The sequence below is a fragment of the Apteryx mantelli genome, chromosome 1, assembly GCF_036417845.1.
Source record: "Apteryx mantelli isolate bAptMan1 chromosome 1, bAptMan1.hap1, whole genome shotgun sequence".
Classification (NCBI taxonomy): domain Eukaryota; kingdom Metazoa; phylum Chordata; class Aves; order Apterygiformes; family Apterygidae; genus Apteryx; species Apteryx mantelli.
Genome location: NC_089978.1, coordinates 160,372,879 through 160,395,841, shown reverse-complemented (window position 1 = coordinate 160,395,841; position 22,963 = coordinate 160,372,879). Strand labels below are relative to the sequence as shown.

The 22,963-nt window shown below is 41.5% G+C and overlaps 1 protein-coding gene across 2 annotated transcripts in view; it reads right to left on the bottom strand.

Moving 5' to 3' along the window:
• STAB2 (stabilin 2) overlaps positions 1–22,963 on the bottom strand; it is a 98,685-nt gene that overhangs the window by 22,895 nt on the left and 52,827 nt on the right. For both annotated transcript variants that reach the window (XM_013947480.2, XM_067308395.1), the window contains exons 34-52: positions 20,223–20,354; positions 18,970–19,095; positions 17,487–17,543; positions 16,149–16,244; positions 15,414–15,609; positions 14,589–14,684; positions 13,496–13,541; positions 11,554–11,630; positions 9,989–10,114; positions 9,385–9,458; positions 7,601–7,672; positions 4,782–4,901; positions 3,721–3,768; positions 2,517–2,600; positions 2,267–2,413; positions 1,747–1,878; positions 1,326–1,385; positions 527–703; positions 332–421 (exon numbers count right to left, since the gene is read on the bottom strand). In XM_013947480.2, the coding sequence (XP_013802934.1) occupies positions 332–421; positions 527–703; positions 1,326–1,385; positions 1,747–1,878; positions 2,267–2,413; positions 2,517–2,600; positions 3,721–3,768; positions 4,782–4,901; positions 7,601–7,672; positions 9,385–9,458; positions 9,989–10,114; positions 11,554–11,630; positions 13,496–13,541; positions 14,589–14,684; positions 15,414–15,609; positions 16,149–16,244; positions 17,487–17,543; positions 18,970–19,095; positions 20,223–20,354 (1,956 nt within the window). The remainder of the gene's footprint in view (positions 1–331; positions 422–526; positions 704–1,325; positions 1,386–1,746; positions 1,879–2,266; positions 2,414–2,516; positions 2,601–3,720; positions 3,769–4,781; positions 4,902–7,600; positions 7,673–9,384; positions 9,459–9,988; positions 10,115–11,553; positions 11,631–13,495; positions 13,542–14,588; positions 14,685–15,413; positions 15,610–16,148; positions 16,245–17,486; positions 17,544–18,969; positions 19,096–20,222; positions 20,355–22,963) is intronic.

Below are 22,963 nucleotides of genomic sequence, written 5' to 3'. Positions count from 1 at the left end.
ATTGTGTATTTCATCGAGGGAAAAGTTCAAATGTGCTGGTGTTTGTCTGTTCAGGTAACTCTGAGAGCTATTTTGAACAAATGGCATCTTACAGCAGAGAAAATGATGGCTCTAAAAAGTCTTACAGACTGTCTTATTTGCCAGTCTAGCCTGCTGAATCGTTTGGGGTGGCTGACAGATTTGGGAGCTGTTAGCGTGGACTGGCAAAGACCAAGTAATTTTTGGTGCCACTGGCCCCTTCTGCAGGCTCTGCATAGGCACAGTGGAGTCTGCCTGAGTAGATCCTGCTGCAGGGGCTAGGGGTAAATATGATGGCAGGGCAAACACTTACGATCTCCCTGTTATCTCCGCAGCTAACGCTGAGGTTGGAGCCCTGCAGGGTTTTCAGTAAGCTGTAGCGGGGGAGCTGGTAGGCCAACACCTGGGAAGAAAATGGAGATGCATGTTTGGTCTTGTGCATCTTAGCCTTGCTATGCTTCTAGCCTTGCTTAGCCTTGGCGATGCTTCTAAAAATCAAAGGCTTTACCTCTGCATCTCGGATGACGTGGAATTTGAGGTACTGCACCAGTTTGTCTGTGTTGGACTTCTTGAACAGGAAGTCCCGCTGTTCCTGTGGGAGGCCTCTGATAGCTGCGTCCGTGGGCCAGAAGAGCGTGACAGGTTTGTGAATGGGATCGTTGATCAGACTGAGCAGGTGGTTGTTCTGCAACACAGCCAAAAAAAAAAAAAAAAACAAAAAACCCAAGGAAAAAAAAACCCCAAACAACCAAACCCCCCCAAACCAAGGAGGGGTAGAACTAATTGTCCCTCTAAAATGAGGTTGACCCTGAAGGATGAATGCCCATTATAAGGGGGATTCAGTGGCTTGGGATGTTATAGTGACAAATGCCCTGATGGCTTCCTGGTCAATGGCCTGCAAGTGCCGTGACTTTAAAAACTGGATGCCTGAGTTGAGCTGCCAAAGTTCAGTTCATGGCCCAATTCTCAAAAGTGTTTTAGTACACAGGACTGCCCACTAAAAATCAGGCTGCAGGCCCAGCTTTGGGCTTGAGAAATTGTGCTTGGGTCAAATCTTGGCCACATAATCTTGGCATACAGTAGGTCAGAGCTGAGCTGGGAGAGGACAGGTCGTGGCAGGTCCGCTTGATGTCCCTTCCTGTGGGACAGGAACTGCATGAAGACCAGGTTTGTCACATACCTTTTTGCAAGCCCTGTGAATCTATTGAGCACCATCCTGTCAGTGATGCTGTGTGCCAAGTCTGCACTTTCGTCTAAAAAATGTGTCTAAAACCTATGCCTGATGGCTGCTGATTCATTATTCTTACCTCTAGCAAGTTGCTGAACAGGATGTATCCATGTTTGGCTGCAACCATTTTGAGGCTTTCCTGCAAAGAAAGACATATGCAGTAGATTTATCTAATAAATACATTATATGGGCATTTAAAAAAGAAGGTATTAGCTTGCTTTCCCCTGTTAAGTCACTCTCTGTTATGAAATCAAAGCCATTGTAAAAGCCCTGTGCAGAAGTCCTCTTATACTATTCTTTGTATAAATATAATTCTTGAAGGAATTTTAAATATACAGGCATTTATTCATCAATGTCAAATTATGCTTGTATAGGAGTTTATAGCATCACTGTTCTCTGTATGTGTTACATATCTTGGGAGCTTTTCCACATTTACTGGTAGATATAAGAATGGTGCAGCCTTAGCACTTCAGAAAGCATGTGTAATGAACTGTACGTACCTTCTTAGTGCCTGGGGGAAATTCCTGAATCTGCGATGGGACCAGAACTTGGTTTATGACATGGATCACGCCATTTGTGCCAACAGCATCACTGAATATAATTTCAGCTTTATTGTTCAAATACACAGAGTTCTGAAAGGTAACAAAAAATGTTTTTTGTGGGAGAGTGATGCTGATGCCAAAATTCTTTGATATGGTGAGCTCACTCACTGCTTTCTTTGCAACAAGTAGTAGCCTCAGTTTTAATAAGTCACCCCTTGCCCTTTCAAACTCTGGTCATGCTCATAAAGCTGCACTCGGAGGATAAAATAACTCATCAAAGCAGGGATCATGCAACTGCAGTCTTAGCATAGCAAATACGAAGTGTTGAATTTTTCAGCTGAATGGGAAATCCTTTTTTCAATTCTATTTATTTACTTTTTTGTGCATCAAAGAAGGAAGGGGATTGTTCTGATTTTAAAAAAGCTAAAAGACAGCAGACAGCTTTATTCTGATTGCTACCTCTTCATTGCTCTGTTACCTGAGAATAGCTGATCTGTATAGGGTCCCCATGGAGAGAAGTGATGCTTGCAATTGTTGTCAGGTCATTATACAATAGACTGGCACAACCCACCATATGGTACCGAAGGATTTGAGCCATTGTTCCCCTGGCAAGCCAGTCTTTAACCTACAACAGAAAGTGGAGGAGTCGCAAAGCATGCGAGCAAGGCATCTCAATCCAAAAACTTGTGGATGGCTTGCAGAAAGCCTGCGGCTGCTTTCTTACTTACTCGTGGGTCAGTGTTTAATACATCTGTGCGAGGTACGAATAGAGTGAAAGGTCCAGGACCTGCAATATCTCTGATAGACAAGGCCTGGAAAATTTAAGAGACAAAGCAGTAATGAGTTATTAATGCAAATAATTTCACCCAGTGAACAGACAGAGCCTGGGATAGCCTGTCAAATGAGAAGTGGTGTTTGCAGCCCTAATACTGCTGCGTGCTCAGTTTATTTCCCTGAAATGCAAGAGTGAGAGAAATACTCTTCTACTGGGTGGACTTTCTTTCTCAATCTTATCTGTCACCACTGTATGTAGGTATAAGATGGAAGATTTTTCTGTTTGCTCCTTCAGCTTAAAGTCAAATCTTCATTTTTATGTACCATAATAAACAATACTAAGTGTAAGAAAGGTGAAGAGGGCTATTCTCTCCTGGGCAAGGCAGAATGAAAAACCCTTTCATCTTGAGATATTCAAAAGTGAATACACATATGTTTGTGCATGTGTTTAGCTGATATAGGGTTGTGTGTACCTAGTTGTGGATTTATTACTATTTGAGGTACAAATTGACCTGGGGTATTGCAGGCACTTTACAATGACCATTGATAATCTAAAATAAGAAGAGAAAGCTCTGGTAAAGTGAAATGAAGTCAGTTCTGCTTCCATGGTAGATGGGAGAAACTAGAATATGGGTCTGTGGATTTGCAGGTCAGTGTAGAAGTTTGTGCTGTCCTGATGCATGCAAGTACACAGAGAATTACTGTTGCTGTTCTCCGAAAGGCAGTTGGAAATAGAGGAGCACGTCAGCTGTCTAGCAACATGCAGCAGCATCCTGGGACATTTCAGAGGGGTGACTGAAAATAGCATGTCAAATTGGAAAAGCCTGGGGTGAGTGGGGGTAGTAGAGAAGATGGCTGTTCACATCAGAATTTGAGAGTGAGAAATGCTGGAAGATCTCAGACTGTGAATGGGCAAAAGCTTCAATTTTATGCCTGGCATTGAGGCCCCGAGTTTCCCTGGGGTCTTGGTCTTAATTATTATTTCTCTAGAGGTTTTAATAGCAGTTAATAATTAATAGCAGAGTGATTGGTGATTCCAGTCCTAATTAAGTTAAAGGATGTTGGGTACCCACTGAATCTCTTGGGCCCACTCGCCCTCATGCCCTCAAGAGAAAAAACAAACAACCCCCCATAACCACACCCTCAAGGTTTTCTTACCTCTAGGTGAAAATAAAACCTAGATGTTTTGGAGTCCCTGAGAAGTTCCTGCAATCAAGAATAAGACTTTGTAACAGTGCTGCAAATCTGGAGCAACGTCTGTGGAATACAAATGCAGCACTTGGAATAGGGAGAAGTTTCATGATAGGGATTTTTTGGCCTAGAATAAAAGCTATCCATCTAAAAGCTATCCATCTGCACTGTTCCTGTTGTTCTTTTCTTACCTTGCTCTATCAAAGAACAGCCTTCTCTGAAGTCTAAAAAATACCAGTATTAACTCCCTAGTACTGCTTTCATAACAATTATCTATCAGTTTAGTTTTTCTTTTCCTCTTGAAGTTATGTCCTTATTAAGGAGATGTCATGAAACAAACCCATAACTGGACTGTCAGTACTGGAAGGTTGAAGCTGTTACAGGAAAACACATTTTTCTATTTTTGTGTACCAAAGATACTGTAATGGAAAGTTGTATTAGGAAAGTACTTTTAAAAATGTGAGTTCCAATCTTGAAGTACTTTCAAAGGGTCTGATTTTTAAAGCAAAATGCTAGCATGCTCTGAAAATCAAGTTTTCAATATGTTTCAACTTTAAGTTGCCAACTTTAAGTTGTCACTATAAATCATCAAAAACTACACTTTCCAGTGTAGTCTTTGATTTATAGTCCTGATTGGTGTTGTATGAAAGACTATATGTAAATTCACTCTTTTCATACTCAGATCACTGTACCTCTGTGAATGCAGTATCTGGTATAAACTAGTTGCTCTTGAACATGACCCTGAGCAACACGATTTAACTATGAAGTTGGCCTTACCTAGAGCAGGATGTTGGACCAGACTACCTCCAGGAGTCCCCCTCCAACTAAATTATCCCCTGATTCTTTGTGGTGGTTAGGGTTATTTTGCAATTTCCCATTCCCGTATTCTTGGATAGGGATTATTGCGAATTCTGGGATAGATTTATCCATTTATCAAAGACAAAATTGGCATGTTTCAACAGACAACTATTGTATTGAATAACTATTTGAAGAACAATCGGGGACAGTAAACACATGCAATGCTTTACCTGGAAGATATTGCCTCGACATTTAAATCCATCCCCAACGTAGTTACGTTTGCAGGTGCAGGTCCTTTCTGTCAGCTCAGTGTCATTACAGATTGCAAATTCACTGCAGCCTCCATTATTCTTGTAAGATCAAAATTTAAAATACCTTAATGCTGCATTTCTGGGTGTACAAAACAAATCTAGTTCACCATTTTTTCATGTTTTTTAAACTTAAAGGACTTAATCCCACCAGCTTTTGAAACTAGATCTTGTTGAAACTTCTGAGAATATATATTTTCTCACAAACGGAAAAGAGCATTTAAGACTCATAAAAAAAACCATACAAACTCTCCTTTTATCCATAGGACATAGGTTTTGACTCCTTTCTTATAGCTTTAATTCACTGTCTTATAACTTGATCTAAAAGATTTCCAGGCAGGTCTCATTCTGGGCCTTGGGGATATGATTCTTAGGTGCTCTGCTGAGGCAGCATTGACTTACAAGGAAGGAAACTATCTATGGCTGTAAATTGCTTCAGTGTTGCCAGGAGCCTGTATTTCCAGAGTAGCATTAGCTTAAGACTGTCTGTTGTTCTTTGTCTGATAGCCCAAGCCAGCTAGCCCTACAGGGAACTACCATGTATGCTCTCCTCTAAAACATCTCCCATCTTCCCCTTGGTGGACCGCTAGTACAGCCTTGGGCTTGGAGCAGCTGTGATTGTCTCACCTGAGTGCACATCTCTGGAGACCTCTGTGTGCTAATGGGGTGCTCTTCCCACCCAGGAGCAGCACACTGGAGTCTGGGGCTCTCCCAAGTCACAAATGAGATAGATGTCACCTCAGTTTACAAATAAGTTTATTTCCTGGGCTTGTGAGGGAATTGGGCAAAACTGAGAAGCCATCTTATATTCTCTCCATGTGCGTGTCTCTTTGTGTCCCTTCAGCAGCCAGCCATCTCTGGGATCCTTTATCACAGGCTCTGGGTGGGAGCAGAAGCTCCTTTTGGAGCTACCAGTGGGGCTTAACTTGACAGACCATAGTGTGTCCTGGCCGTAAGTAGTGGGTTTGGATTTACTTGCTATTTATTTGGCTAGGTCTAGGTGGATTGCTGGCAATCTTGGGTTTATCAAAGCTTCTCACAAAGCTTTGCTGCACAGAGGTTTGGCCACAGCAAGGCCAAATTAGCCTCTGGTCTGTCAGTGACACTTCTCAAAACTGCCTTTTTTATGGTGTAACTAGCCAGATGGAAGGGCTGGAACAAAGCCTACACAAACAACAGAAAGCAGCAGCTTATAATTTTGAGCTACCTTTCCTCCAGCTTCTGTCTTCAGTGCCCTTGCTCTTCCATCTCTGCAACCTTTTAAGGTTAGAGAAAGTCTGTTGGCAGCCCAGGCTGGCAGGGTGCGAGTTACTGTTTCTGTGCTCAGAGCACACAGAAAAGTGGGTATGTCCCTGCTGCAGCCTGCCAAGAAGGGGAACAGTGCAGCTAACGCAGAGCACCATGTTGCTGCAAATATGTGGTTTGAAGTATCTGAGCTAGCTCGTGCAAAAACTAATGCGGTTAATTCTCAGCCTGCAGTGCTAAGTGAGGGATGGGATGGGAAAAGCCACAGGGAGTCCTGGATTAGTTTATGGTGGAAAGAAAGAAGGGAAATCGTTTCTGTAGAGAATAATTTTATTTTACTATTTCTCCTCAAGCAAGGTTTTCATTCCCTTCCCCCTGCCCAGCTCCGTTGTCTTTGCTTCACTATGCTGTGGGTAACCCTACTCTGTGCTGCAGCTTGCAGTGTAGCTATCCTGCACCATGTGTGCACGAGGATGTGTTGGGAAATTCCCCCAAGAGCAGCCTGTGCACAGCTGTACGGGCCGTGGGGCTCCTGTCTTCAATTGCTCAGCAGGAGCATTGCCCCAGGTGAGCATGTAGGCTGGAACCGCTGGTAAAAACATCTACTCCAGGGATCCTAGATGTGCCCAGGCTCCATGGTACTCTTTGCCTGGGGAATGGATTTCATTAGTAATGACCTGGCAATGCAAGGACTTGATACTCTGATTTGACCATAGTTCAGACAGAGAGAGGATGTATATGCTGACATCTGATTGTGTCTTTCTTTCAGACTGCGCAGATGTCCCAAATCACATGCAAGAACTGATTTCTTCCCCCCCCCTCCCGGCATCTTATATTGTCATTAAATGGAGTTTTTGACCTACAATAGACTCTTCTCTTGGTTCCCAAACTCCTGTCTCCTAGAACAGCTAGACCTAGCCTTTGAGAGTCAACAACCTGAACCTTTGAATTTTTTTGGCATTATCATTTTTGGCACTACTGCTACATGTAATAGATAGCATTTCTCTTCTGCTTTATCATTTGAATCAGGCTCTTTAATTGTGTCTTGTCAAAAACCTCTGCTTTTCTTCTCATATTAACTAAAATGTTGGTAAGCCCTCCAGGTCCCCAACGCAAATTTAGATAGTAACTTTTCATATGAATTCTAGCAGTGACAAAAAATCTGCTGAGAAGACATGACTTACATTTAACTACTACAGACTAGCATCTGTTTCTCTAGATTTGATCTGAAGTTGTTTTTCTGACTCAGTGATGAGTCAAGAGTCCTGACTTGTATTACATTCAGGCTTTGGTTCAGGAAAAGTCCTGACTGCATGCTTAGTTTCTAAAATACTGACAGTGTTAAAGCATATACTGAACTAAGAATGGGCTTAGCTAGTTTTTTGATTCTGGCATAGAGGGGGTAACCCTCATATGTGAGTTCTGAATGCATGCAAAACCCCAATATGCAATGGTTATAACAAGAACTTAAATGCTTTCCATAAAATGATACTTACCTGTGAACACAGACTGATATATGTGCATCTTTTACCATCTCCAGAATATCCCTTCAAGCAATTACATGTTGCCTATAAAGTGAAAATAGGAAACGTATACATGGAAAGGTACCAGTTTCCAACAAGCTCTATCTTCTGTTTCCCTGCCTATCCATCTTGCTCTCTTCCCCCACCCCCTGCTTTTCTGGTTATTTGAAATGACCCCTTCCAACTCCACGCACTGTTACCCTCCTTGTATAACTGGCTAAAAGCCTAAATTGTTTCCCTTGCTTCATTTTTGTTGGTTGATATTCCTCTATCCCCCACATTTTTTTTTAAGTGTTGAAATATCTCTATAAACATCTCTACAAAACACAGTTGTGTCCTGATGCTGCTATTCAGCTTCTCATTCAGTGGCAATACATTCAATGCTTATGTTATGATTACTCTTTTTTGTCCTTGCAGTTATCATGCTGATAAAAAATTAATACAGCTACAAAGAAATGACTTCTCCTCCTCTTCAATTCACTACTTAATGGGGCTCAGTTTAGAATTCACATTTAATATGTAGAAGACGAAATTTTTGGAGGAGATTTCTGCAGCAGAAACAAAAACTGCCAGGCAGTTTAATAGCAATATTTTATAAATCTGGATGTCTCAAACTCCTTGAGAAAGCACAAGCATTTCTAGCATAGAAGTTAGGCTGTGCAGTGATGGGATTTTATAATGGAGGTTATTACTGCTCTTGTGTTAACTGTGTTCCCATGGGTAAGGAAGTATACATAATCATATTGTAGCTACTACTTCTATCATCAGTGACCATGTCAGGAAGAGAATAACCATCATTCATCTTGTCCAGATGGACAAGGAAGGAGTAAGCAGCTCTGCACTCCCGCTAGAAACATGCTGACTTGCAAATGACAGTCAAGGTACAGGGATAATTAATCAGTATCAGCAACAGGAGCTGACAGGGATTATGCCCTGCCCTCTCCTCTCCCTGGGGCAACTGGAAAGCAGGAATCAGACTCTGACTCCTGATCTGTTTTGTTTTTTTTTTTTTTTGCCTTGCTCCTGAAGAAATACTGCTGTGCAGTCCCCATTGGAGGACTGCAGTGCTGCCAAGAGCCAATATGAAACTACAGGGATGATAATAAGTGCTGCAATCGGGGAGTTCAGCTTCTTTGGGAACTGTTATTAAAATAGAAACAGTAATCTGTGCAATGTGATTGCCTGGGCCAATTTTTCTCCTCTTCCCCTTAAGTCTTTTTTACTTCTGTCTCTTTGGAGAGTATACGGTATTTCTTCACGATGGTCACAGAATGTTGAAAGAGTGAATGACTATGAGAATTATGATTCAGCCTGTTTTGTCTCTTTGAATACATTTGAGCAATGCTGGGAGAAGGGCTAGTCTGAAATGGAATTTTTCCACAGACAGTTTCTGTAACAATAAAGGAAGTCTTATTTGGTAATATTTTCAAACTGACAGGTTTTCACATGAAAACCTCCAGAAGGAGAAAAAACACTTTTGGATTTGGTTTGAAACATCAGAACAATGTTTGCCTCTACATTTTTTAGATTTCTTCTAACAAATACATTTTTTTTTTCAGGTTTGTGTCCCCATTTCCCTCCTCAGTGCTCCCCCCCCCCCCAAAAGAGTGCATTTTTTAGGGGAGCATATACTTTTCAGAATTTTTGTTGTTGCAAAACCCAGTTTCCATTTAAAAGAAAGTTCAGATGGGGAAATTCTTTACCCAACTGGAAATGATCAGTCCAGTCCTATTTATTTGCATTAACAGAGTACTCACTTGATTGGGTCCAGTCTGGGTGCATTCAGCACTTCTATCACAGCCACCGTTGTTCTCTAGACAAGGGTTGATTTCTTTATAAAACAGAAACAGTAGCAAAAAGAGTGACTTATGAATCTCCCTTCTTGGCTTCTCAGAAGTAAAGCATACCAGGCATGCAGATTATGACAACTATGAATCAATGAAATTGTCTTAGCTATTTGATACCTCAGTCTGGCTCTCGTAGTTGCCTTGGTAAAGACTAAAACCCTGCAGTTAGTATTTTTAGAATGGTACGTGGGGAGGTATGGTACCAGACTCTTTCAGTCTGCAATGGTCAGAGGAGCATGGGTGTATCACACTGTGACTGACTGGGCTATCTCTGCTGAGAGGCAGGTCTGTCTTATTAGCTTTGGTGTTATACTGTACTGCTACAGATGCAGTTTGTCAAGTCATATCTACCACATGGTGTTGCAAGAAAGAGTGTTGATATGTCTTTGGCATCAGGGGCTATAGTATCAGGAAACTGCAATCCTGGGTCTTAGATGGATCTTCTTCCATCCACAGAACAATGCACTCCTGTAACTTCCTTCCTTGCGATATACAAGACGTTGTGAATGCTTACCAATGCAGACTATTCCGTCTCCAGTGTACCCAGCCTTGCAAACGCAGACTCTATTTCCAGGTGTTGTTTTTCTACATTCTGCTTTGGCAGAGCAGCCACCATTGCTGGTCTCGCAAGCATCAATAGCTGAACAGTGACAAAAATCCAAATTAAACCAATATGCTTAAATGGCTTTCTCTTCAGATTAAGTCTTCTGCATCTTTTAAAGGGATGTGCTGACATTTTCTGAACAAGGAACCTTTCTGATTTAAGAGTCCATAGATGTCATTAGTGCTAGATATTTATTAATTTCTTACTGATTGCAAGAGGGAAAGTTGAGAAGTGTGGAAAGTAAGAATTCGTCCAGGACTGGCTTTCAGTAATCTCCCATCTTCCCATTCTGTACATTCTAACAAGCCCAGTAAAGAAGGGTACTTCACATTCTTCATTAGGTTAGAGGGGTGTTTGAAGCTTTCCCTTAGTTTGCCCTTTTCTGCACACAGATCAAATGGCCTTCCCTTGCAGGAGGTCTGAAGTCTAATACCACTCAGCCCTCCTGTGACAAAAAGTCCTGGCTGGATGAGGAATGAGGGACAGAGAAGCAGAAATAAGTGGGTCTCTGTAAATCTTGGTTCTGCAGTCCTTGGGTTATTCAAACACAATCATTTATTTTTTATTTTTTCTTCAAATGACCTCAAATTCCTGTTTCAGCAGCTGGAACATCTAGACTGGGGAGATTACTCGTCCCATAATCTTTTTTGCACAGGAATCATTTGGTATAGGGGAATAAGGGTGAGCACAGAGGCACTATAAGAGGTCTATGTCACCCAGGACTTCCTGCATGTGGGGTGTTTCCCACCAGTAGATTAAACTGGCTTTTAGCTTGATTTGTGCCAGAAGAGAAAAGCAAAGCAGCCAGAGTAAGGGGTGTTAAGATCTTGTATTAGGACCCTGCTAGCCATTGTTATTAGACAAATATGCTCCTGTTCCCAAGAGCATTAGTTTTTTAATCAGCTAAGGATTAGGTAAAGTAACTATAAAAATTAATTACAATCACTGCAGCAGGAAGTCTACTTTGTAAATCTGGATATCCCATACTCTGAGAAGAACACCTAGGATAAACTGTTATTGCCCCTTTCTGAGGTTCGTGGACTAAAGAAGCTGTCAACCCAGAAATCTGTGCAAGTTCAGAACACTGACAGTATAACAGGACTGTACAGCTTCCAATAGTTGGAAGTGCTGTTATACCCTGAATTGGCCTCTGTTTGGCTTTGTTGAAAACGGAGAAAAATACATAATCCAGGCATTATTGCTCTACAAAAAATGGGGCCTAGGTTGTGTACAGTATCTTCCCTATTCTCTGATCTCCCTTAGCACAATATCTTGCAACCTGGAGATTGAGTCCTTTGTTTGCTGTGAACCTGCACCTGTTGCACCCTATTCATTTTGAGCACTCTGGCAGCAATTCCTGTTCTTTAACTGCTGTTTAGGGAAGGGCTCATCTCTTACCAGCTCCTCCATCTCACTGTGACCGCAGAGTGCTTCAAGCACGTCCTTTCAAAAGGTAGGAAACAAAGTCCACTTGCCTGCACAGACTGTCCCATTGCCCTTGAATCCAGCTGCACACTTGCAATAGGCGGTGCCATTTGGTAGAAGAAGGCAGCTAGAGAAGTGAAAGGAGGGAAATGACATAAGGGAAAAAACGTAGTCATGTCTCTGGTACAGTTGTCATTGTGCATTGATCTGAAGGTAACATTGCATAGAAATAAGGAGGTATTTAATCTTATGGTATGATGTAGTTATAACCATTAAAATGAACCTAGATCAAACTTTCAGAATGCATTTTGGATGTTTTATTTTAAGTATTAAAAAGTATGCTTTGGGCATGGAAGTGTCCTATCTTCTCACACAGAACACCAGAAATTGTGTGCCTGCTTAGCCAAAAACTGTGTAGAAATTTTTTTTGTGCACACGTGTAATTTATTGAGGAACACAGAACTGATGCCCAGGAATGGTGGCCAGACTTTTGGGTGCCCCAGGTTAAAGTTTGTTTTTCTGGAAAGTTTGGCCGTCTGTATGCAAGTGTGGATTTACTGCCTCATAAACACTGGTCAACACAAGGACTGCTCCCTGCTGTTATCACATGACAGTGCCAAAAAATATCAAGTACAATCCCACTCTTCCCCCATGTCTGTCAAACCTGTGCCTAGTCCCAGTACATACAGGAATATGGCTGTGGATGAGTAAGAATCTGCTTTTACTGTCAGAAACTAAATCTTGACCCCAGCAAGTGTGGGATCCCACTGAGTACATCTCAGGGTAGAATTTTTCCAAAAAGCCTGGTGAAATATCACTGCTATGAACTACAGGTCACACAAGGAAAGAGAAAGAATTATACCCTGGAAAAGGGGGTGTGTCTCCGATTTCTCTGCTCCTATAAAGTTGCCAAAAATAAGGTGACATTCCAACCATCTTTCCTTGTTCTTTTGGTGTCTTAGTTACAGAAATCATGCTGCCTGGTCAAAAATGGAGTGAGTGCACTTCAGTAAATGGCTGAATTGCAGGTAATTTGCTCCTTTGAAAATTGGTTTCAGTCTCATTGTATTGGTGCTGGACAGCAGAGAGCATTTTTTTTGTACATTTTGACGTGAAGAGAAAGGAGAGATGTTTCTTGTCAAATGCAGCTCCTTTTGGTGTAGTCCCTAGTGCTGATGGTTTTTCTTAGTTATGTTTGTGGTGATGGTGGGGGGGAAGCAGAAGGGGCAAGTAAAACCCACTTCAGAAATCCACCTTTGTGACCAGTCTTGTCCTGTCCACCTGTTCACTTTAGTGCTGTAGACTCTATTTCTTTGTATACTGCATTTTAGGACTTGTCTCACCTTTTTCTTTCCACAGCATCCCATTTATTTCCCCTTTTAACACGCACATTTTGAACTCTTCAGCCTGGTCCATGAATATTGTATAGACACTGTGAAGTGGTGCCAGCCTCCAGAAAATTAGGAAGCATTGCAAGTTGTCAGAATTTCAGACACCTCAGGAGGGAGTTAGTAACCTGCGCGCAGCTTCCGGAAATGTGGGCACTACAGACAGCCCCAGGCAAAGCTGAAGGTGGCAACTGCCCCAGCAGGCTGTGGTCTTGCATTTGCTTTGCCCATGCCCGAGCCCTGGAAAGGCAGATCTGCTGATGCTATGGGAAAACCAGGGTACACACAGTGGCAGCAGTGTCTGGAGAGACAGCTTAAACAGCATAAGTCACAGCCTGTACCCTTCCCTCCTATGGCAGCAACAGGAGTAGCAATCCCTGTTCTCTAAAGCTTTCCCCCTGTGTTTCTGTTGCAGCTCTGCCTCTTCTGCCTCGTTCCTACTGCAGGAGTGTCCTGACACTTTCACTGTCCTTATCCTGGGGGCAGAAAATTTCAGTGTTATCTGTGCTATGGAGAATCTTGCTGAAGAGTAAGACTGCTTTTGGCCTTGCAAAGGACCCCCTTTCTCTCCCCGCTCCTCCAAATAAGTGGATTTCATACATACTTAGCACTGGTATGGCATGAGCTGTTACATGCATCATCTTTGATTTCTGCAACACAAAAAAAAACAGGGATCAGAGCCTTTCAGGTCAATATCCTTCTAGTTTCCCACTCTCTTACTACCACCGTGCAGAGCTAGAGTCTGTTGCTCTCCCATTAGAGAACCTCTCTCTCCCAAGGAAGCCAGCCCTCCCTTTGGCTAAATGACCCCATGTACACAAATCATTGGGTACCATTTAAATTCTGTTGCGAGGAAGAGGCATGCCATCCTATTACTAGGAAAGCATTTCACCTTTTGTTATTTATCTTCACTCTGACTTTTGCACGTGGGGATTAATTCTATAAGCTTAGGGGTTTTTTTTGCTTTTTTTTTTTTTTTTTTTTAAAGGAACTGACTGTTGCTCAGATCCCATTGAAGTTCCATCAATGTTAACTATAAAGCTCCTTTCAGTACTGTTTTTCCCTGAGCAAATTTAAAACAGGTATTGAATATTATTGTTAGTGTATTTATAAAATTAAAATTTAACATTAATGTAGAATATTAACACTATTTATATAAAATAACTAGTTTTGAAATAGGTATTAAATATATTTTATATGATAATATAATTTAATCAATTATAGTAGCCATATTAAATCAACACAAACTGATTTACTTGGCAATTTTTATTGTATTAATGAGAATATAAATTGATATCCAATGTTGTATAGCTAAACCAACTTACTGAAACACTTGAGAGGCTTTTGATCTGAGGATCAAAACGTGCTAGGCGACCCTGCTCTGCAAAATATACATTCTTAACAAATGCGATATTCTTTTGGGACAGTGCGTGACACATCTAGATAATTAGCTAAGTAATGCATTTAAGTCTCATGCCCAGTAACTCATTTGGCTTTCTATTAGTATGATGGTCAATTCCTTGAGCACAGGCCTGAGTATACCAGTGTTCCGCCCTTATTTCTTTGTGTGTAGGGAAACTGCTGGATATCTGGCAGCCATCATGGACCTTCTGCACTAGGATCTGGTCATGGCTGCGGTTCTAGCATTTCCCGAAATGCTCACTTCCTTCCCCAGAGAAAGGAGAGGGGACACTCACCACTCTCACATGTTACTCCTCTCCAACCGATGTCACATTCACAGGAGCCATCCCCATCAATCCCGCTGTTACATTTCCCATGGACACAAGGGCACACTGGGGAGAGATGGGGAGGAAATCACTCACACTATGCGGGATAACAGTGTGTGCACAGCAAGTCAGTGATGGAAAGGGCAGGAAAATGGCCCAAAGGTATTCTGCTTATTGCATCTTCTGCCAGGTGTGCTCTAAACTGTTTAGAGAAATGTTTTTTTTTTTGGCTTGTGCCTCTTGGCTTCTTCCTACAGAATAAATCTAAATTCAAAAACTTATCTTTTCTCTGTCGTCAAATAAAAGAACAGAAACCTGTATTTTAATAGGAAAATATTAGTGAAAAAAGCAGTATCAAAGAGGATTATTTGCATTGAATGCTGTTCCAAGGCTGTCATATGCAAGACTAGTAGGCACTGTCTGTAAACAAGTTGTTCTCTCAACAAGGGAGTTGAGATGAAAATACCATAATGGGGAAAGAAAAGGATTTAATGACAGGCCTGTTATTCTGAGAAAGATGTAGCTTTCTAGGATCTAGAATGGACACAGTTAGAAGAACTAAAGGAAAGGTTTATACCTTTCCTTCAGAGAACTAACAAGGGACTTTCCCTGAGTCAGCTGGCAAGTTGAGGGAAAATATCTTATTTTTAAACACGAATATGTAGCTTGCTAACCATGGTGACTTAATTTTAAATCTTGCAATACTTGGCATTTTCCTTAAAGCCTTAACTACCACTGGTGGCACAACTGACGAGATCAGCAAAGGTGTCTGTGTGGCTCAGAGGCACTCAGTACCTTGATCGCAATTGTGGCCGTATTTGCCTTCGATGCAACTTTCACAGGCTGTGCCGACAAACCCCTCTCCACATTCGCATGTGCCCGTGCCATTGATGCCATCCATGCAGATGCCGTTCCCAAAGCAGGCATTCCCTGCTTTCCCGGGACAGGGCTGGCATTGCTGCCCAAAGAAACCTGCACAGCACTCCCTCGTCTGAAAACAAAGAAATACCATCCTGGAGGTCACAATCAGGGTAGTGGAGGCCCCTGCCCATCCAAGTATGCCAGAAAGCAGGCACTGGGCAGACGTGGTCTCTTGAGCATGGATGAATCAGGGATCTGTCCTTTTGCAGTGCTTCAGCAACAGTGTCTGCTCCCCTTGGCCTTGCTTGTCACTGTGGTTCTGGCTGCTGGTCTGAGACCTTGGTGCGACTCAGGTGCCCTCCACTGCCCCAGGGAAAAGTTGAGGGAGTGCTACAGTGAAGGGCAGCGTTGCCTTCCTTTAACTCTTGCTCCCTCTGTACTGTCATGGCTCCCCACTGTTCCTCTACTGCAGCGATCAGTGGGCTTTAACCTCCAGTGCGTGCTGGGTGCTGAAGCCGGCCAAATAAAAGGCCTATAAATATATTTGTCAGGAACTGGCTTATATCTACTGCATGTATAGTGACTTAATACAAGGAGGGTGGGGTTCAGGGATGTAGGTTCCTGGATTTTACTGCAATACAAATAGTAGTAATGATGTTAAATACTCACAATGATGGTTTTTGCACATTTTGGCTGGCATCCAATTTGGATGGTGTACGTTCTCCTGTTGTTTTCAGAGAGGACACAATATTTCTTCTCCCCTGCCTGAACAGAAATCAGAAAAACAGCTACACTTTTGTGTAATATCGATCAGCTACTTTTAAATGTTTTTAAAAAATTGCATGTTAACTTTATGCATGGCATGCTTTGTCTGGGTCATATGTTCACAATGAAATCTAAGGATATAGTCTTAGAAGTAAAAAACCACTAGCTAAAATGACTTTTGCTAAAGAATATGTAGTCAATTCAGCTCAGTGTCCTATGGCATTTAAAAGATACCTCTAATATTGCCTTTGCTAAGGATTGAATGGAAACTTTTCTGCAGTTTTAAATATAACTTGTTTCTTTTTTCTTTCTGACACATTTCTTGTCCTTCCTAATACTACTTGGAAAACTGAGTGCCAAAATACTGCAAAAATAGCTGTTGATGCACTTTATTTGAGGTCTGGACACAACTCTGAAAGTCTGCTTTTTGAAGATTTCCAGTCTCATTGTACACCTGTCAGGAGATTCAGATAAGGCATCCAGCTGCTCATTATAAATGAAATGTTAATGTTTGAGTTTTACTTACAAGTACTTTAGTTGCGCTTTGTCAGCCAATTATTTTAATGGAGTGGTAGAAACTTGATCACTTTTGGAATCCTATTACTGACATAATTAGTCTAGTTAAAAAATAGTTAAAAGGCAAAATTTGCTGTATGGTCCCATCAGAGGGACTTTCTTAGATGAATTTAGACAGCAAGAGACTCTAGGTCTCATCATGGTTGACAGGGACCCACTAAACACCCACAGCTCTTGTACGTTGGACCTGAGCACCTGAAGTCTTAGTGTCCAAATCTCCTTGTGACCCTAACCCACAGCACTGCTGGGGCCAGGCTGAGTTTGCCCTTCGGTATACCTATGGCATAAAGGGCAAAACCCAGCTTCTCTAATTCCTCCTGTAGCAAACACTCCAGACCATGCTCAAGGTCCCTTACAATTTTGTACAGTAGAGGTAATCTTTTTGGTTGGAGGAGCCTTCAGGTGCCTCAATGCATACTAGTGACTAGTTTTTAAAGATAAAACTATCTTTGAGCTGCTCTTGATTCTGCTCCCTTGCTCCCAGTGTGGCTTCAATCAAGGATGGATTGAGTCTGTTGATTGTAAATAATGTATGTAGCAGGCTAAAGTAACTAGTATAACTCTCATTGAAACTGAGGCAATTATACTAAAAGCACACAGGATTAAATGTCTCCTTCTGCTCAGTTTTGACCAAAAAATATTTAGTATTTATGATAAAATACTTACCAATTCTTTTGTTCCTGGGGGACAGCTTGATGGCTGCAAACAAAGTCTGCACTTTTCCTTTAGAAACACAAATGGAATGTAGTTAATAAGGACTGTATAGAGCTACAGACAGATTTCATCTGTTTTTTTATTAAAAAAAAAAATCAAAGTATATTCCTAATCGTACCCACAGTGGGAGACAGGAATCACATAGTCTAGGATAACATGTTTGCTAAAGATAGTCAGGGTAGCTGGATTGCCCGGCAAGGAAGAACATCCCCACCAGTACGTCTTCATGGACTCCCAAAAGGAGTTTTTCTCCCAAGGGAAAGAGGAGGGAAGAAAGCTCCAATAGATGTTCCTCTGTGCTCTCCTAAGGAAATGCTTCCCAAGGAAAGGACAATAAGAGGCAAATCCTGAGCTCAGATACAGCTTTCTTGTGGCACAAGGGCAATGGCAGCTTGGGGAAATCTCATACAGTGTGTATATCCAATGCTACAAATGTCAGTGCACATGTAACCTCAAATCATTTGCATATGTAAGGTCAGTTTGTGCATTTAGGCGCATGTTTAATATCATTCCTATTTAACTAAGTATGCACTTATGTTCCCCCTGTTTTAATAAGGTATAAATGTATGTTTAAGTGCCTTCTGATTCTGAACATAGTCTTTTTTTTTTCCCCTGGAAAATGATTCCTCTAGAAAACTATGTGAGAAGCCTAGTACCTGACTGAGCAAAGCTAGGGAAAAACTTCCAGAGTGAAATATATTCAAATATGGGACTGTATCCCAAGGAAAAGAACTAGGCTTTAAAAGTTTCTGCCTGTTTAAATTTGCTTTAGACAGAGCACAAATCTTGTATTGTCATCTTTGTCTAGCTTGTACATGTTGTCATTTTCCATAGGTGGGGAAGTACGCTGTTTGTTTGTTGTCCTATTTCACCTGCTCATGAGAAAAGACAGAAGGGAAACCTTTCCCTGCCAATCTGAGGAAACCATATCCTATTCTTTGGAGGAAGGTAAAAACAATTTGTTTCTGATATGTAAAAGGCGCAAAAGAGAGAGAATGCTTTATTCAGAGGGCAAAAGGAATTAATACGTATGTGCAGAGGTAATCTATACCTGGAATGAAAAGATAACATATTCTTAGTAAGGCAAAATGTTTTTTCCAGTTATTTTTCACTTGCTTACTTTATAAACAAGTGGCCTGGTTAAGAAGATCTATTTAAATAGTGCATTGTTATTGTTTTCTGAAAATTAAACCTCAGCAATGAACTTATTCCTGTGCCATTCTAATTATATTTTATCTAGATTGTCAGTACCCTAACTGCAGGATCAAAGCAGTTTTAATAGGATGCCAGAGCTCTGGTAGGAATATCTTTATAGAAAATGCATGCGTCTCTTACTGGCAAATACAGTATCATGTATCCTCTATGTTTTAGCTGTATTTTGCTATAGACCTCTACAACACTCCTTAAAACATCTACACAAAGAGGACCAACTTACAATGATCACAGTATCATTAATATCACACCTATTCTTCTGGATTTCCAGGACTTTTCCCAATCCATGTATAATTCCTTTGTCTGTTGCAACATTTGTATAGCTTATCAGTGCATCATTTATAAACAGCTGCAAAAGAAAGGCAACCAGTTAGAAAGTAGCAGAGCTCTTCAGTGGTTATATCGTAACTGGAGCAGTAATGGGTGAAAGAAGGAGCAACGTACAAGTCTTGCTTTAGAAAAATTTAAGAGCATAGTTAACTTTAAGCACTTGCTTACATCCCACTTGGTGCATTTAAGAGCTTTACTGGACTGCGTGTAGACGTGAAGGAAGGCATGAGTTGAGAAGCAGCCAGTTCAGGTTTCTTAGCAACTGGGATGTCAAGGGGCAGCCAGAGCAGCTCTTCCCACTGCAAGGTGTAAAAGTGAAGGGTTTGAAAAAAGAATCTGAAGAAACCCAGTGGGGGGGAGGGTTGCTACTTGTGGGGCATGTGGGGGCTTCAGGGAAGACCTCCCAGCAGCTGCTCCTTCAAGGAGGGCTTTGTCATCTAACTGCAAGGGCTGCTCCCCCCCACTCCCCTTGTACCCTCCTCAGTGGCAGGCCCTGGAGCGGATGCTTTTCCAAGACTCTGCCATGGGCACAGCAAGTAGCAGGGCTGAAACTGTTTTGGTGAGGAGCTTTCTGTCCTCCTTTGCCTATGCCTTGAGGGAGCTCTGGGACAAAGAAGAAGGGCTAAGTTGTCTTCCTGGCTGTGCCACTGAATTGGGTGGGTCACCTAATCTTTCTATGCCTTGACTTTTTTTCTAATGAGTGGTTTTGAAGAGCAATTCATATATGTTGCCAAGTGCTTTGAGCTCTTGGGATTGAAAGCAGAGTAAATCCACAGAAGACAGAATTAGCATTTTGTAATTGAAGGCAGGTTTCTAATGACTCTTGGAAATCAGATTAGTGACTGCTTTGCAATGCAAGCTTGTAGCTGCTAGATATGCAAGTCCACAATAGCTTCTAAAATGTGATGCTAGATCTGAACAGCATAATTGAAATCAAATCCAATTGGATATCCCTTCCAGGTTGACTTTGAATTAAGCAGGTTTGAGGGAGGCATTGCATCTGAGTGCCATCTTTTGTGTGACTGAAGTCCAGAGGATAATATGGGGTGCACAGCTTTTTTTGTCTGTGTGTCAGTTTAAAATTGAAGCTTGGATCAGTAAAATAGAAGGAAACCTATTTCTCTGAGTAAGTGCAGACAGTGGTACCTTGCTGTTGTGGAGGAAGAATCCAACCTGATAGGAGAACCCGAGCATAGTTTCCCTGTGCATGCCATTGTGCAGGTCATTCTTCAGGAGCTTCTCATCCAGCACAATATGATATTGGATTTGGTCCTTGTCCTGCAAACACATGATTAAATTCAGAGTTACATTTAAAAAAAAGTATGAATAGTTATTTGGCATATGAGACTGTCAGGGCATAAGCCAAACATAGACTGCCTGAATTTATTAAGATGTTTAGAAGAATTTAAGAACACTGAGCATATTAGTTTAGATTTGCTACTGTGGAGTGTCTGCTTTCCTGTCGTAGAGCAACTTCTTTCAGCCATGGAGGAGGAAAGGCTATTGAGCTGGAGGGACCAAAGGTTTGCTTGTGTCTAGAAGTATCCCCTTCTGTGCATAGGGCTGGCTGACAGATTTAAGGGAAAGTTAATCAGATGATTTCTTAGGACACACTCCAAACTTAATTGCTTCATTTGACATCAAAGGTTGCATATTCACTTTTTGTAATTTTCTCCTCATTTTTTCCTATGGACCCCCTGAAAAGCCTATAAATTCATGCTAATTAATAGGTTAGGCTTTTTTGGGAAAAAAAAAACCTTTAAGGTCATCCTCAGTCAATAAAGTGCTATAGACACAGTTGTTAATTGGAAAGTTTTATACAACTCATTGCTGGATTATATTCATTTTCATGGATATGATGAAATTATTCTCTGTATATAATTTTTTTTTTTTTTTTTTTTTTTTGAGAGGGCTTCTCAAGGTTTCTGCATCTTGCTCCAATGCAGGGGACTCCCTCAGCTCTCCCTGACTTGGAGGAGAAAGCAGAAGTGGAATGGGTTTTGTGAGAGGCTTGTAGATGTGAAGAGGGTTCTGGAGCTAGCCTAGCCAACAGATCTAGTCTCACAGCAGCTCATATGTATTTGCAATAAAATAAGTGTTTGTGAGAAATACTGTTGCATTCTGAACATTCATACTGCTCCTAACCCTTCAGCTCCTTCAAAAGCTTTTGAAAGCATGACGCAACCACAGTTTGCAATATTTGTGATGTTGCCTGGCTTTGTCCAGAATGATGTAATGCTGATCTTTACATCTCATCAGGTGGGACCCATTCCATTTTGTTTCCATAGATTTGATAAAGAAATATTTGCAGGCAAGAAGGTGGGAATTAAGGCAGATCTAATTACTAAAGCAGAGGTCTCCATCACTGCCCAGCACTATTTAATCCTTCTGACTTGTATGATTTGGAGGAAATGTTAGCTCTCACCACCTTCATTTCTATCATTTATCACCAGCAGAGTGAGTAGTCACCACTCTATGGGAACAAAACTTTGCTTCCACCAAGGTCAAGAAATGGGGTCTCTTCACTGCACCAAACTCTTCCCTCTGAGGCAGAGCTCTCCTGATGTGCTTTATAAAAAGAAGAAAGCTTAGACAGACTTAACCTTACAGTTGTCTTCTGATTGTATTTGTCAGCCCTACCAGACAAGGTGGGAGGATGGAAGAAAGACAGAAGAAACATACTGGTAAATGTATAGCAGTGGAAAGACAAAGAATTTCTGTGTGTGTGTATTTGTGTCTATACATGTAAAATGTATTAATTAACTCCCTAACAGGGGCAAATAAGAAAAATATGGACAGCATAAGCCTGAACTATTAATCACTGCTTGGCATCGCTTGACTCAAAGACGAGACAACATTAAACGCATTTCTCCAGACCCCCTTCTCTCCTATTCACTGCCTTAACTCGGCAGTGCAAGTAAGGGGGGGGACTGAGAGCCAAAGCACTGTGGGGTGGGCTGATGGTCTGTTAAAATATTCCAGCCACCCACAGTTAATAATAGACCATATCCTGTGAAAGGAGTCAAAGAAAAATGGTGTATTTTGAGCTGTTTAGAAGCTGAAGGCTTGAGCCTGGAAATGTTTGTATGTGTGATTTCAGCCAATGTTTTGGCCTAAGCTCTGTGAGACAGGGAGGCTTTGCTGTTCTTCCAGTTGCCTTGCTGTATATTTAACTAATACTAAAAGCAACAGAACCCCAAACTCAATGGGATGGATGTCTTAAAGCTATGTAAAGTTTTGTTTACTGATGCTTCTTATAGTGATGCAGAAATTACATTGTTGTGTTACGACACCAACTAAATTAGCTTTCAAAAGTCATTTGAGCAGATTTAGATTGATTGTATGTGAATTCTTCTGGTGAGGCAGTAATCAGAACTTTTGCTGTGGGTCTGCCAGTTGTAAGTAAATGTTTTGGGGCAAGTCATTTGAACTCTGTGTTCCTCAGCTTCCTTACCTGGCCACACTCTGTCCCTGTTTTTGTGGTCTCCATATACAGTAAGCATGGAAGAGATAGGGAAGGAATAATGTCATTGTACAAGTTACTGGTGAAGCTTCATCTGCTAGGTGTGATTCTAGAAACTTGTATTCAATAAAGATGTTTCAAACTGGAGCAAATGTGAAGAGAGGTGCTGGGATGACTCAGAAAATGGATAGCTTATCTTGAGAGGAGACCGACAGGCTTGAAAAGGCTTCTTGGCCTTGTAAATACTTCAGAGCATAAATGCCAGAGAAACAGAGAAGTTATTTCAGCCAAAGCACAGTGCTGGCATAAGAATAAAGGATATTAAACTGGCCAGAGGTGTGCTGTCAAATTAATATAAACTGGTTCTTGGAATGAGGCCTGTGGCAGGCAGGGGAGGTGACTGTGGCCATGTCTGTGCTGAGTG